General features: G+C 40.8%; 1 protein-coding gene across 4 annotated transcripts in view; it reads right to left on the bottom strand.

The window, feature by feature from the left end:
* nktr (natural killer cell triggering receptor) overlaps positions 1-15,843 on the bottom strand; it is a 209,623-nt gene that overhangs the window by 82,841 nt on the left and 110,939 nt on the right. For 3 of the 4 annotated variants that reach the window (XM_041183451.1, XM_041183453.1, XM_041183452.1), the window contains exons 3-4: positions 7,956-8,030; positions 2,639-2,746 (exon numbers count right to left, since the gene is read on the bottom strand). In XM_041183451.1, coding sequence (XP_041039385.1) covers positions 2,639-2,746; positions 7,956-8,030 — 183 coding nt within the window. Of the gene's footprint in view, positions 1-2,638; positions 2,747-7,955; positions 8,031-15,843 lie in introns of those variants that run through there. The other variant, XM_041183454.1, reaches the window with a different exon arrangement.

The raw sequence follows: 15,843 nt of genomic DNA, 5'->3' as shown, positions 1-15,843 counted from the left end.
TTCTCCCTCTTGATTTTTTTTGATAATTTTCTGTTGGTTTTTAAAACTTTCCCAATCTTCTGATTTACTACTAATCTTTGCCACATTGTATGTTTTCTCTTTCACTTTGATATTATCCTTAACTTCCTTGGTTAACCATGGTTGGTTTATCCCCTTCCTACAATCCTTCTTCCTCACTGGGATATATCTCTGTTGTGAGTCATGAACTATTGCCTTAAATGTCTGCCATTGTTCATCAACCATCTTTTCTGCTAAATTCCTTTCCCAGCACACTCCACGCTCATTTCTTTCTGATTACCCTTATTTAAGTTTAGCACAGATGTTTCCGAACTAAGTTTCTCACTCTCAAACTGAATGCTAAACTCCACCATGTTATGGTCACTGTTTCCTAGGGGATCTTTTACTCTGAGATCATTTGTTAAACCTGCCTCGTTACTCATTACCAGTTCCAGAATAGTCTGATCCCCGGTTGGATCCACAACATATTGTTATTGGAAACTGTACTGAATAGACAATTAATTCTTACTTGTGGTTACCTCTGCCAATTTGATTTTCCCAATCTACATGGAGATTAAAGTCTCCCATGATTAATATACTGCCTTTTTTACATGCCCTCATTATTTTCTGATTTATTCTCTGTCCGAAGGCACAGCTGCTGCAAGGGGACCGATAGACTTCTCCCACCAGTGTCTTCTTCCCCTCGTTATTTCTAATCTCCACCCCTATAGGTTCTGCATCTTCAGATCCAAGATCATTTCTTGTTATCATACATATTCCATCGCGTACTAACAAAGCTATCCCATCACCCTTTCCTTCCTGACTGTCCTTTCAAAAAGTCACATACCCCTGAATATTAGTTCCCAGCTTTGATGATCTTGTAACCATGTCTCCGTAATGGCTATAAGATCATACCCATTAAACTCTATTTGTGTCATTAATTCATTTATCTTGTTTGGAATACTACATGCATTTATGTAAACAGCCATTAATTTTGCCTTTTTACCTTTTTTTTTACCCTTTGACCCTATTTACTGCTTTTTAAAAATGTTTTCACACACTATCCCTTCCTTTAACACGCTGGGTATCATTTCCTAAGTAGCTGTCCTGCAATGCCACCAAATCCTTTTGCTTTGCAAGCCTACTTATCCCCTCTCCAGAACCCTTCCCCATCTATTTAGTTTAAAAGTCTCTCTACAGCCCTAGTTATTCGATTCGTCAAAACACTGCAGAAGCTGCGATTGTTCAACTTGGAATAAAGAAGGTTAACACTATTTTAAATACAGATGTTCAAAATTATGAAGGGTTTTGATAGATAGGGAGAAACTGTTCCCACTGGCAGAAGGTTAGTAACCAGAAGACACAGATTGAGAATAATCAGTAGAAGAGTAAAAAGGGGTGGATGAGGCCGTTTTTTATTTGAAACAGAGCAGGCTACGATGATCTGGAATCTGACCTGCCCGAAAGAATGGTGGAAGTAAACTGGAAATAAATTCAACGGTAGCTACTAAAGGAAATTGGATAAATAGTTGAAAACGAAAATTTTTGCAGGGCAATGGGGCAAGTACCGGTGTGAAGGACTAACTGGATAGCTCTTTCGAAAAGTGTAATGGGGCATATAATGTGGCATTGGATTCTACAAGGCCTATTTTAAATGGGGGTGGGAGAAATAGGGAGAGGAAAAGAAAGGTACATAGCAAAGCAGGGCCATGCAAAACTTAAACCTATTATAACTGGCATCCTTGAAGTTACTCGTCACAGTGAGTAATCCATTGGTAGGAGGAAAACTGTTCCTTACGCACTGTGACTTTAATTGAGGGAAAATTTTCTGCACGGGCTTGTACTATTCAATTGAGAATAGTACTGAGGTACCAGGCCAGGAAAGACCCAGGTTCAAATCCATGGTTTTCATTCATCACAGCCAGGATGGCTGCTGGAAAGCTGTGTTCGAGGACTAAGGAGAGGAAAAATGTTAAAATACACAGTATGCTCCAATGCTGCTTGCTAGCCTTCTCTCTAGAAAATGTGTACATTGTGATGCACATTTTTTATGCAAACATACATGACTTACAAACATGCATGTCTGTGCTAACTGTTTGCCCCCAGATCACACACAGCAATCCTTATGGGAGTGGAGCGTTCAATTGCATCAGTTCAGTGACCTGTGCTCAATGACAGTTTGAGATCAGGCAACAGCTATAAAAGCAAGGTTGCAGGCTGCCTTCCTCTTTGACATTTTTAGTTACTTTATACACAGCTATACTTTACAAAATGGTTATATCAGGGAAACTTTAATAACTGCCATGCCCCTATAATAAGTCTATATTACAGTGATTACAGCGATGAAAGCAAAATACTGTGGATGCTGGGAATCTGAAATAAAAACAGGAAATTCTGGAAAACTCAGCAGGTCTGGCAGCATTTGTGGAGAGGGAAACAGAGTTAACATTTCAAGTCTGTTTGACTTGAGTCCAACTCTGAAGAAAAGTCATACGGACTTGAAGCATTAACTCTGTTTCTCTCTTCACAGATGTTGCCAGACCTGCTGAGTTTATCCAGCATTTTTTATTTTTGTTAATGATTATAGTTTTGATACCACTTCAGCTGAACTAATATATATCGCAAATCATGTTTTTCCCACCTTCACTGAAGTCACCGCCTTGGACCATAAATTCCTTTACAATACGATGGAAAGTGGAGCCCTTATAACAAAGCTGCTTTCGAGTTTTTTTTCCTAATCCTTTTTCACCTGCAAGAGTTAAAACAATGTTAGTATACACAAAACAGGATTCATACAAGTGTATGCTAAGTAGGTTTCAAAATTTTTTGGATGGAGAAATCCCCAGCAAATAATCACAGTACCAGCACCCACTTCAAATAATGCACCTCTGCTGAGGACCCTCTCGAAATGCGTACACATACCCAGGGTACTTCACAAACTTCTGGGACACTTGCCAGCAAGTATTGACGCACTCAGGGAATCCCTTGTCCTAACTTCTAGAAGATACTATTGACTTCCTAATGGAAGAGGGTGTGTTACCACGAGATACCACATAGTATTTTTTAAAAAAAACTTTACAGCATAGTTTACCATAGCAGAAATAACACACTAGTAAATCAAATATGGAATTCTTGGTACCAATAGGGCAGAAATCTGACAGCCTCACACTCTCTTCCCACAGGTCTACCAGGGTACAGGTACCCAAGTTTGAAAATGAATTCTTCAGTGACCAGGAAGAGCTGAGCAAGGAGGAAAGAAAACAGCAGCTCTTCAATGTAAGCATTTATCCATTATATTTTAATAAAAACCAAAAATTTACTGTGGAGGAAACAAACTTGTTCTGACTATCCCCCAACATCTTGGTGCCTTACGTGGACACCCTGACCTCTTCAAAATCCTTACACCATCTCCAAATCCCTCTGATGATGCAACTCCTCTCTATGCTATAACTTCCTCCAGCCATATATCCTCTTCAACTCTGGCCTCCTGTTCATGGCACCACCCCACCCTCTTCTTCTAATCATCTGTGATGGGGTCTCAGCCACCTTGTTCCAAATGCCTAGGCCCCACCCCTACACCTTTCTGCTTTCCTACCTCTCAGTCCTCTGTGATGACCCATGTGCTTTGGGAAAAGCATGTATTTTCTTTTTGTGCGATGTCCCCTTTAAGGTTGAGTGAACTGGAGAGAATTCTGAAAAAGGGTCAACTGACTTCCTGATTATGACATCATTAGGTTCCAAGAAAAGTCCATGTGATTGCAGCAGAGTTGGGTCAGCCTGTGTTTTTTGATTTGGCAGTTCAGAACACACTGAGAATTTGTTAGATAGAAAAACGAGCAAAGTTCTCTCTGAATAACACCGTTTGGCAGTCTTTGAACAAATCCTTGTGGTGAAGCAGGTCTCCGAGAATAAAGCTGAGACTATGTTACTATGTGCGTTACACAGTTGGAAAGGACGTAGAGCTGAAGATGGGAAGGGCATGGAATTGTGGATTGGACAAGACTGACTGTTGCCGCTTCAGTGTTGTCAGAGCCCAACAGACCATTTAAAGGAAGTCTCTGGTGATTCCGTACCATCAAGGCTGTCATGACCCAAGTGAGAGAGGGTTCGCAGATATGCACCTTGTTGGCGATAACCATATCTGCAGACTTAGGGTGGAATATTGCTGCTGGTGAATGCGATTCAAGGGCTGAAACAATTAAGTGAGAAGTGAGAGATCCTACATAGCGACGGTCAAGTTGTTGACTGCGTGTGGTGCCATATTTGTGTGGGAAGTAATGCGAATGCTTATAACCATTTGAGGTGTATCTTTGTTGTATTAATTATTTAAAGTGAAATTTATCTCTGCTTGAAATATCCTTCGCCTGTTCATTCATGTTTGAATTATGTTGATTTGAGTTGGTTTGTTAAAATAAAGTCTAAAAAAGTGAAATCTGCACTCTTGTCATATCCGGTTGTGTAAGTTAGTGGACAACTAAACAACTAACTGGAGGAGGTGACTCCAAAAACATCCCCATTCTCAACATTGGGGAATCCGGGCATGTCAATGCAAAAGACAAAGCTGAAGCATTTTTAACCACCTTCAGCCAGAAGTGCCAAGTGGTTGATTCATCTTGGCCTCCTCCTGAGGACCCCAGCGCCACAGATGCCAGGCATCAACCAATTCAATTCACTCCATGTGATATGAAGAAACTGCTGAAAGCACTGGATGCAGCAAAGGCTGTGGTCTTGACAATATCCTGTCTGCAGTACTGAAGGCTTGAGCTTTGAAACCCTTGTCAAACTGTTACTGTACAGCTCCAACACAGGCTCCTACCTGACAATATAGAAAACTTCCTGGGAATGTGCTGTCCGCAAAAAGGACAAATCTAATACACCAATTACTGTCCCTTCAGTCTACTCTCAATCATAAGCAAAGTTATGGAAAGTATCGCCGACAGTCCTATCAAGTGACATTTAATTATTAGCTGCTCACCAATGCTTAGTTTGGGTTGACACAGCCATTCGAGACCGCATCACAGCCTTGATCCAAACATGGACAAATTAAGCTGAATCCCAGAGTTGAGGTGAGAATGACTGTCCTTGACATATAAACATATCTGACTGATTGTGGTATCAGGAGCCTTGGCAAAATTGAAGTCAATGGGAATCAGAGGGAAGACTCTCCACTGATGATTGCTCAGTGTTCATTCACAACTCCTCAAATACTAAAGCAGTCCATACCTGCCTGCAGCAAGATGTGGACAACATTCAGGCTTTTGCTGATAAGTGGCTAGTAACATACGAATCACAAGTGCCAGGCAATGGCCATTTTCAACATGGCAGAATCTAAACATCATCTCTTGACATTCAATGGCATTACCATTGCTGAATCCCCCACGACCAATATCCTAGGGGTTACCATTGACCAGAAACTGAACTAGATCAGCCGTATAAATACCATGGCTACAACAGTAAGTCAGAGGCTGGGAATTCTGCAGCGAGTAACTCACCTCATGACGCCCCAATGTGTGTCATCGTCTACAAGGCACAAGTCAGGAGTATGATGGAATACCTCCAACTTGCCTGGGTATATGTGACTCCAACAACACTCAAGAAGCTAGTTACCATCCAGGACAAAGCAACCCATTTAATTGTCAGTCCAACCATCCTTGCACTGCTGGCACACAGTAGCATTGTGCATCATCCACAAAATGCACTGCAGCAACTTGCCAAGGCTCCTTCGACAGCACCTTCCAAACCACGACCTCTGACACCTAGAAGGACAAGGGCAGTAGACGGATGGGAACAGCAACTGCATGTCCATTCCAAACCACACACCATCCTGACTTGGAACTATAATCGCTGTTCCTTCAGTGTCGCTGGATCAAAATCCTGGAACTCCTTCTCTAAAAGCCCTATGGGTGTACCTCACATGAACTGCAGTGGTTCAAGATGGCAGCTCACCACTACCTGCTCAAGGGAAATGAATGCTGGTCTAGCCAGTGATGTTCACATCCCAAGAACGAATTTTAAAAAGTCAATATTCTTGTTTGCTGTCTAAGTATTGGTTGATGTTACAATGGCAGCCAGAGAGAATGCATTTTTCTCTCTAATGTACACATATCCTGAAAACAAAAGAATTAACCTAGTAATATATCAAATGGAATTTTGTCATCTGACACAAACTGGTGGAACTCCCCTAAAAGAATTAAAAGTTGAAAAGAGGTTCTGCCCCAGGAACAAGAAAAATATAACTAGGAAGAAATTGTTGCTATGGTGCAGATCCTGTGGCTTTATATGGTGAGGGGAACAGAAACTATCAAGCAAGGTGATTATCCTAAAGCAGACGGAGGAATTGGGAATACATAAGGATACCACACCAATGATAAAGGAAGAGACTGTGAACATGAGATATGACTAACTGGCAGAGGGATATAATCACTGAGGAAAAACTAGAGATACACCTCATCTAACGGGTGTATAATAATAACCATTTTGCATCTGTGTCATCTGCTTGATGTCTCAATCAGGAACTGTGCGATTGGTTCAGTGCAAGTTCATGCCCGATCTTTCTGATTGGGCCAGCACATGTAGTTTGTGATTGGTGCTAACTAGTAATTTCTGTTTTTTTAAATTTTGTAACAAGGCAAATTCTCTAGCGATACAGCCATGCTGGGAAGTCTTCGCATCTCAACTGCTATTAAACAGGTAGGTTATGATTGTAAACACAAATTTCACTATTATTTGTAAATGAATAAGCTATTTGCAGGGAAGAATAAATATCATTTGTAAAGCCACGTCTCCATATCCAAACTAATCCTATTCACTCCCCCCCCCCCCCCCCCCCCCCCCCGCAACCCCCTGGTTCAGTAACAAGGCTGACACCACCAGATACCATCCACTGTTGCTGCTTTCCTGGTCTTTGGCTAACAACAGCCTTTCCACGAATGTCTCGAATGCTGCCTACAAACTGCGAACAACGCTACAAGAACAACCAACAGATTCACAGAACTTCAGGATGCTATGCAGGCAGGGTTTCCTTCTTCCAGGTACAGCTGCACAACTTCAGCCTCAATATCATAAAATTACTGACAGCACTGTGCTACTGAGAAATTTTTAAAAACTTTTGCATACTAATTAAGGCACATAGAGCTTAAAGAAAAATGGTACGCGTCAGAGGTCTGAAATCAAACAGTTCTGGACGCAGATTGATCAACAGCTGAAAGGGGTTTGTCAATTAACTGACCTGTTGAGAGCTTCCAGCATTTCCCGTTTAACGAAGTGCACAACAAAAAGTAAAATAACATTTATAAAATGTGCAGCTTAATGTACCCTAGTTAAACATTAAAATGGCAACTGAATGACTCTAGTAACAGAAAACCAAAAGACTTGATGGGATAGAAGGTGGAGAGACTAAGCCAATACTTTACCTGAACTATCTTTGATGACTGGACTTCATAGCTACTCATCCAGACCACTAGATGGAGCACTTTGCACCCGCTGAGTGGAGGAGGAAGAAAACTATTGGCAGACATATCTGTTCCCACGAAGCTTAGCATGCTTCCCACCAAATGACAAGAACCATTAATGGTGGCAGCCAGAGAAGCCAGCAGCCTGGAGCCTCTAAACTGACCGAGTGAAGCCAACGAGGGCAAAGAACATTATTGCTCCCCACTCTACCCCAAAAGAAAACTAACCATTATAGAAAATGCTGAAAATGTATAGCAGTTCTTTCAGCATATTTTGAAAGGAAAAAGGTCATATTTTGTCAAAACTGATTATATGTTCCGATGAAAGGTTTTGAGCTGGGTTTGCAAACACATCTTTTTTTCTTCTCAGATGGTTATGTTTTAAAAGTTACAAGACTTCTGTTATTGTTTTGCATTCAGTGTGTAAACAACCCATTTTTTTCTGACCCGGCAGCTCTGAAAGACTAATTATTACACATCTTAAAGAATGCAACTTCATTTACATACCTGTGCAGAGAAAGAGGAAATTCTTACAGGTCTTGGGGCAGACATCTGAAAATAACTCAAAGACAATGCGGCCCACTGAAATGAGAAGAAAAATTGCAGATCAGCTCACATGTTCTGGGGGTGGGGGTGTAAGTGTAAACATATGCAGCTCGAATTTACCTTTGATCAGCGTCAGCAGCGCCACAGGTAACGTGTTAATGAAGGAGAACGACACCCGAGCAGGCTTCCTGCTTTCTTAATTAAGCGCGCTGACAACAGCATTTTCTCAGCTTACTGTCACTTAAAATCTATCACCTACTCCACACAGCCGCACACACACACAAATGGTTCAAAGCAAAAAAAAATCTGGCATTTAAAATGCAAATCTACAAAGGTTAATGCATTAAATGCATAAAGTTGGCCTGCATCAATAGAATACATCTGTACTGAAATATTCAGAACTGGTTCTTGCTAAGTTCAACATCAATGAACTATCCGGCCCATTGCTGAGTAAGTAAGTACACGGTTATGCAGAAAGCCGCAGCACAATGTGGAAGTTAAAAAAAAAATCTTTTGAGTGGTGCACTAGACACTCGCTGACCTAAACTCTAAAAATACATTTAAGTGGTGATTTCGGCACTGCAGTTATATCGGCAGTCTGCTGCGCAACAAGATCTAAACGAACGAACCAAGTATGAGAACGCGTTAGAGTGCATTTCCAGACCCGTAATCTACCCAGCCAGCAAGGCAAGATAAATTGATCCTTTAACATTTTGCTCATTAAAATATTTAATTGAATATTCAATGTGATTAGTCAGCACAGCTGCATGCAAATTCATTCCAGGAGATTAAAGTGCGCAGCGTCGAGCAATCTATAAATCCTGATTTTACAATACGTGAATGTTTTCACAAGGCAGAACATATATAGTCCCCAAACAAACACAGCATTAATAACGCTGCTGTAATAGTTACTGATAAGACATTTTTTCTGCATGTTTGCTGGTGATTGGCTGCAAATTAAATTATGGTAAACTTGCAGGGATCATCACAATTTGAATCTTCAGATGCATTATGATAAGGTACCGTAGATGATAACAGTCATAAGGCTAGAGAACGGTGGAAGAAAAAGGAATCCTCTCTAAACTGCACCGAGGGAACACAGGCGAACAAATATCAGTGGGGTTCAGAGAATGGCTATAAATCCTGCAGCTTTATAATCATGACCAGTCATTCAAATTCCAAGATTAAGTCCACTTTCAAATCATTATTCTATAATCATTATTTTCTGGTAAAACACGTCTTTAATAAAAGTACGCAGAAAAAAAACTTTTTTTTAATTGATGAAAGAATGAACTTGTATTAACATAGCCATTCACACACATCCTCAGGACATTCTAGAGCACTTCATACTGACTGAATTATTTTTAAGGGTGGTCTTCATAATGTAGGCAAAAATTGCAGGCAATTGAGAAAATGCTTTTCGTTTGCCATCTACCATCCCTTTAGTCACATGATACAATAATGGAGTTGTAGAATATTAATGACAATAAATCTCTATCAATTAGTTAACACAAACCCAGATATAAAAGTGAGGAAAACCCACAGTGGTAGAAAGCTTTGGGAACCACAGATCCAAAATTACATATTCCTCTCAATCATGCTACACTTACCATGTCTTGATTCTAATTACTCTTATACTGAATCCCAAAATGTTCTTTTCTGAAAGAAATTGAATTTGCATTTAAAAGAATTAACACTATCTACTTCCACCATCTCCCTAGGGAACCTGTTCCAATTTTCACACAATCCCACAAACAGCAGTGAATTAAATGTTGACTTTCATTAGGGATACATATTGGCCAGGATAACGGTTCTTCAAATAATTCCTTTTATGTCCTCATCCAAAAGAGGAAGCAGCATGTCCCCAGCACCTCAACATCAGGTGTCAGCCTCGATCAAACTCAGGTCCGGGAAATACTTGAGCAGCATGTGAATGTGAATGGCTGGACATGGGTTCAGTGTAAACTGGGATGCAGTCACCATAGGTGCAGCACAAAGTGGGCTGGCTGTCTCTTCTCAAGGAGTGCTGAGAGCAGCAGCAAAAACGGCAGGTAGAAATGCAGCTGCCAAGGCTAGTGGTGGGCACCGGGTGAGTTCAGCATAGTTCAAGCGAGGGGAATTTTAAAATATTAAAACAAATATAGGTACTACATACTACAAAGGGCACCAAAGTACAAGCTCGCCCAGGTAGTATGATTATTATAATTTGGATGGTGGTTGCGGGGGGTGGGGGGGGGGGGGGGTCCATGATTACTAATCCATTTGAAAAGGGGTTCTTCAACCAAAGACGTTTGAAAATCACTGGCCTGGATTATATGCCCAAGGGCTGAAGCATGCCTTGAATCCATAGCCTGCTGACTCAAAGCGTTGCCATGGAGTCAAGTTGACACAAAAGCTAAATCAAAACCTGGAAGAGATGCAAACACTAGAATGATGAAGGTTTTAATTTCTTATGCATAGCCCACATTTTCCGCTACTAAGGAGGTTTATTAAAGTAAAGATCACTCGATGGGTCGAACGGCCTCATTTTGTGTTTTGCTGTTTAGTTGTTCTTGTGCCCTCCAGAGGTGCCATATCTGAAAGTGTCAAATCTTTACTGGACAAATGCTAGTGACTGGCTGAGATGAGAACTTAATTAGCTGGATATTTGGTGTTTTAATAGTTAAATAACAACAAGTTAAAAGCAGTTCAGTTGCCAACTGCGAATGAAAAATAAGTAGCAGAAAACGAATTAAATAACTACAAATGTTTTGTGAAGTTTACTTGAGTTACAACAGAAACTTTACCAACTTGAAAATTTACCAGTTAAAGTAACATTTATAATATAAGAAACCTATAAAAATGCTAATTAATTCTGAACAAAACACATTCTTACTTAGGAGTTGATAGAGAAAAAAAACCTCCCTGTATCAGGAGTCTGAGATATGAAGAAGTACTGGACTAGTTGTTACTGGACTAGTAATGCAAAACAAAGTTCAAATCCCACTATGGCAGTATGAGAATTTGAATTTGGTCTTTGAAGAAAATCTTGAAATAAAAAACTGATACTGATATAATTGACCATGAAACTGTCAAGATTGTGGAAAAACTAAACTGGTTTACTAATGCCCTTTTGGGAAGGAAACTTGCCATCCTTATCTGGTCTGACCTACATTAGACTACACTTCGAAAGTATTTCATGGTGCTTTGGAACATCCTGAGATTGTGAAAGGCTTATTATAAATCTATTCGTGACTCCAGGCCCACACCAACTTGGTTGGCTGTTAACTGCTCTCTGAAGTGGATAAGGTCAGTTATATCAAACTAGGAGAAAGGGAAATAAAATCTTGACAGGTCACTTGGTAGCACCCTAGGCACTGAATTAGGACATAACAAAGGACACCCTTCCAAGTTGTTCCTGCAAAGTCCTCCCCACTAACATCTGGTCACCTGTGTAAAAGTTGAAAGAGCTCCCCCATGGACTGTTTCAGCAATACCCTGACAGTCATTCTCACATGAGCCAAGTCCCATAACTCTCCAGCACCATGCCCGGGTACACCTTGTCCCCAGGGTGACAGGCCGACAAGAGATAGGGGAAAACAGTGGCCATGGGAGTTCTCAACATGGCGTTTGACTGCCATGGTTCAATGCTCTGGGTCAAACTTAGGCAAGTTGCTGATTAACTAATGCCGATAGCCTTTTCGCCAATGTCCAATTTGAGTTCTTGGAGGACTACTCATTCCAGCCTTGTTTTAAACAGGGACACCAAGAGTTGAATTCCAGAGGTGAGGTGAGAGTGACTGCACTTGGCATTAAGACAGCAAATGACAGAGCACGGTACCCGAGAGTCCAAGTGAAACTGAAATCAATGGGGATGGAGGGGGAAAACCTTCCATTGGCACAAAGGGAGATGATTGTGGTTGCTGGAGGCCAATTATCTCATATCGCCAGGTCACTGCTGCCTAAGTTCCACAGAGCAGCATCATCAACCCAACCATCTTCAACTGCTTCGATGACCTGCCCTCCATTGTATAGTCAGAATTGTTTAATTTACATTCAGTGGCTATGTATTTTTCAGGAAACGATTACTTTACAGTCTCTGAACACATCACTAACAAACCTCTTCCAAAACCTTTCAATGACAACATACAACCCTCTATCCACTCTCTCTCATCACCCCTTTACTTGGAATGCCACATGAGATCCATTAATGCACAACACTCCGTCAGGATTTTCTTCAGCTCAATTTCAAAAAGGTTTCTTGTCTCTTCTCAATGTTGATGGGTTAGGCTGATGGGGCTAACTCATCTGAAATGCTTTCCTACACCCTGATGAAGTTCCTCTGCCCTATGCCTCTCTGTGGTAATAGAGTTGGGATTCTGAACCTAAATTTGCAACCTAAGAATCCAATTTTGTCACCTCATGGTGCCTAGCTGCAGTTTGCTCTTTCGTGGTTGTGTTCTGCTGAAAACATTTCTTGAAGTTTGTTAATAGTTCACAAATAATCCAGAACCATAAGTAGAGAAAAAATGAGAGCCTCCCTGTGATTTTTCAATCCATATTCATGCTTTCCCTCTCCCAGAAACAAATGGTTAAATACTTTACATGTAATGAAATTGTGCACGTGGACCATTTATGCTGCAATTCCAAAGTGCAATCTTCGACTTGGAACTATTACTTTGTTATCCCTTGGTGAGTGAGGGATTGGTAAACAGCATGAAGAAGCCATGGTTATGAATACAGCTATTGCACCTGGTGGCTGGATTAAAGGCAATGGGAATCTGAGACCAGCCTGGAGAGGTGGCAGGAATTCATTACTCCTGGAGCTTTTCCATTTAATGTTAAACATTTCATCTCAAAAAGGCCGGCTGACAATCTGATTACAGGCTCACGCATGAAGTGTGACCACTTGGACGAGATACCAGACAGCAAGTGACATGCTTGGATCGGGTTGTCGAGGTGGGGTGGTATCACCTCACCACAAATGAGTTTTTCATTTCACCTATCCTACTCAGTAATGAGTCAAAGAGGCAGAGAGGAGAGAAACAGTCGTCCTGGCTACTCTCCTAAATAAGTTGAAACAGCAGCATTAATGGAAGCCTGTTAATGGAGCTCACCACCTTGCCTGGAGAAAAATGTGACCCAAACAAAAACAAAATGAAGAACTAATAACAAAATAAACACAACATGAATAAAATCATCTCCCCCAGGTTACTAACATTAGGGAAAAATTGCTGCATGATGAGAAAACTTACACTTGCATCACTTTATATTTGACCTTCCTGTGCCTTCCAGCAATTTTCATAAGCCGTCTCTTGCTACAAAGCACAACCATCAATACCTCTTTTTCTAGCAGGATTTAATGCTACTCTATAAATAAATGCAACGTTTTACTACAATTTGTCTGCAGGGATATTTTTAGCATCTAGCCTGGCTTTCCCAGACCAGACAGATCTACTCTGATTTTCTGACTCCTTGTCTCAGTTTCCTAGGTTACCAACAACTTCCACTAGTTCAATAAGGGACTTGGGAATTGGAATTGTGAGGCAGGGGGATGGGGTGAAGAGAGAAATCAATTTTTGGAATGCTTTGTGCATAGCAATTTATTGAAATAATTTGCAAGGTGCAATCCATAAAACATTTAAGTAAACTGTAAGATGTATTTTGTCCACGTCACCATCCCTTACAGTGCTTTACTGGTAAGCCAAGCCTAGCCCTTTCTTTTGGGAGCACTGCTTTAAGGTCATATTGTTTTGAACAACTCTTGTACTGATTAAAAAAAAATCTTTAGGCTGTAAAGGAGCCACAAGGCATACATTTCTACTATTTTACATTGACATGGCTAAGTTTGCAGATGATACAAAGATAGGTGGAGGGACAGGAAGTATTGAGGAGGCAGGGAGGCTGCAGAAGGATTTAGACAGGTTAGGAGAATGGGCAAAGAAGTGGCAGATGGAATACAACGTGGGCAAGTGTGAGGTCATGCACTTTGGTAGGAAGAATAGAGGCATAGACTATTTTCTAAATGGGGAGAGAATTCAGAAGTCTGGAGTGCAAAGGGACTTGGGAGTCCTAGTCCAGGATTCTCTTAAGGTTAACTTGCAGATTGACGCAGTAGTTAGGAAGGCAAATGCAATGTTGGCATTTATTTCGAGAGGACTAGAATATAAAAGCAGGGATGTGCTGCTGAGGCTTTATAAGGCTCTGGTCAGACCACATTTAGAATATTGTGAGCAATTTTGGGCCTCGTCTCTCAGGAAGGATGTGCTGGCCCTGGAGAGGGTCCAGAGGAGGTTCACGAGAATGATCCCAGGAATGAAAGGCTTAACATATGAGGAACGTTTGAGGACTCTGGGTCTATACTCGATGGAGTTTAGAAGGATGAGGGGGGATCTGATTGAAACTTACAGAATACTGAAAGGCCTGGATAGAGTGGACGTGGGGAAGATGTTTCCATTAGCCATTAGTAGGAGAGACTAGGACCCGAGGGCACAGCCTCAGAGTAAAGGGAAGATCTTTTAGAACAGAGATGAGGAGAAACTTCTTTGGCCAGAGAGTGGTGAATCTATGGAATTCATTGCCACAGAAGGCTGTGGAGGCCAGGTAATTGAGTGTATTTAAGACCGAAATAGATAGGTTCTTGATTGTTAAGGGGATCAAAGGTCACGGGGAGAATGGGGTTGAGAAACTTCTCAGCTATGATTGAAAGGCGGAACAGACTCGATGGGCCGAATGGCCTAATTTCTGCTCCTTTGTCTTATGGACATGCAATAGGTATATCTTGGCCATGAGCTATGCTCATGTAAAATGCGGTGCAAATGTTTTGGATCTAACTCTGTTCATAAAGCATTACATTTTGAACCATGTTATGTGAGATGGTGGCATTGTGGTAATGTCACTGGACTAGTAATCCACAGATCCAGGTTATTGCTCTGGGGTACCTTGTCCATAGTACCATTTTAATAAATCTTTAATTTTAATAAATTTAAGTTTGGTTTATACACACTGAGGTCTCTCTGTCCCAGCACTCCCATTAACATTGCACCATTTAGTTTATATTACCTCATCATTCTTCATAGCAAAATGTTTCACTTCATACTTCTCTGCATTAAATTTCACTCATCATGTATCTGCCCGTTTGACCAGCCTGTCTGTGCCTATATGTCCTCCTGAAGTCTGTGACTATCTTCTTCATTGTTTACTACATATATCCAAGTCCAGGTCATTAATATACATCAATAGCAGTGGCACTAATATTGACTGAAACACCCACCTCCAGTCTAAAAACAATCGTTCACTGCTTCTCTCTACTTTCTGTCCCTTAGTCAATTTTGTATCCATATGGCCACTGCTTTAATCTTGAGTTTTCATTTTCTATTATGTAGTACTTAGTCAACACCTTTTGAAAGTCCACATACACATCAAACCCACTACCCTCAAACATTGCCATGACTTCAATAGATAACTTGATCAACTTAGTTAAACAATATTTGCCTTAAATGAATTTATTAATCAGTCCACATTTTTCTAAATGTCAATTAATTTTCTCTCAGATTATGGCCTCTGTAAATTTCTCCCGTCATTGATATTAAGCTGACTGTAGTCATTGGCTTTTTCCCTCATTTTTTAAATGGGTGACTGGCTAGTGCTGTTTCAGTTCTGTGATTGGTGGGGTGGGGGTGGACAATTGGAAAGATGGGCATTGATTTAGGAGGAGGAGATAACATGTTCAAAGACTTTGAAAAGGAAATTGAGGTTAGAGATGGGGTAGTTTGTAAGGTTAGAGGAAAAAAGTTTTTGAGAAGGGGTGATGACAATGATTCCTGAGGAAAGCTAACAGAATATTTTCATTTATTATGTGGGGAATTGA

Source organism: Carcharodon carcharias, chromosome 3 (assembly GCF_017639515.1).
Source record: "Carcharodon carcharias isolate sCarCar2 chromosome 3, sCarCar2.pri, whole genome shotgun sequence".
Lineage (NCBI taxonomy): Eukaryota > Metazoa > Chordata > Chondrichthyes > Lamniformes > Lamnidae > Carcharodon > Carcharodon carcharias.
This window is presented reverse-complemented; position numbering and strand designations above follow the sequence as displayed.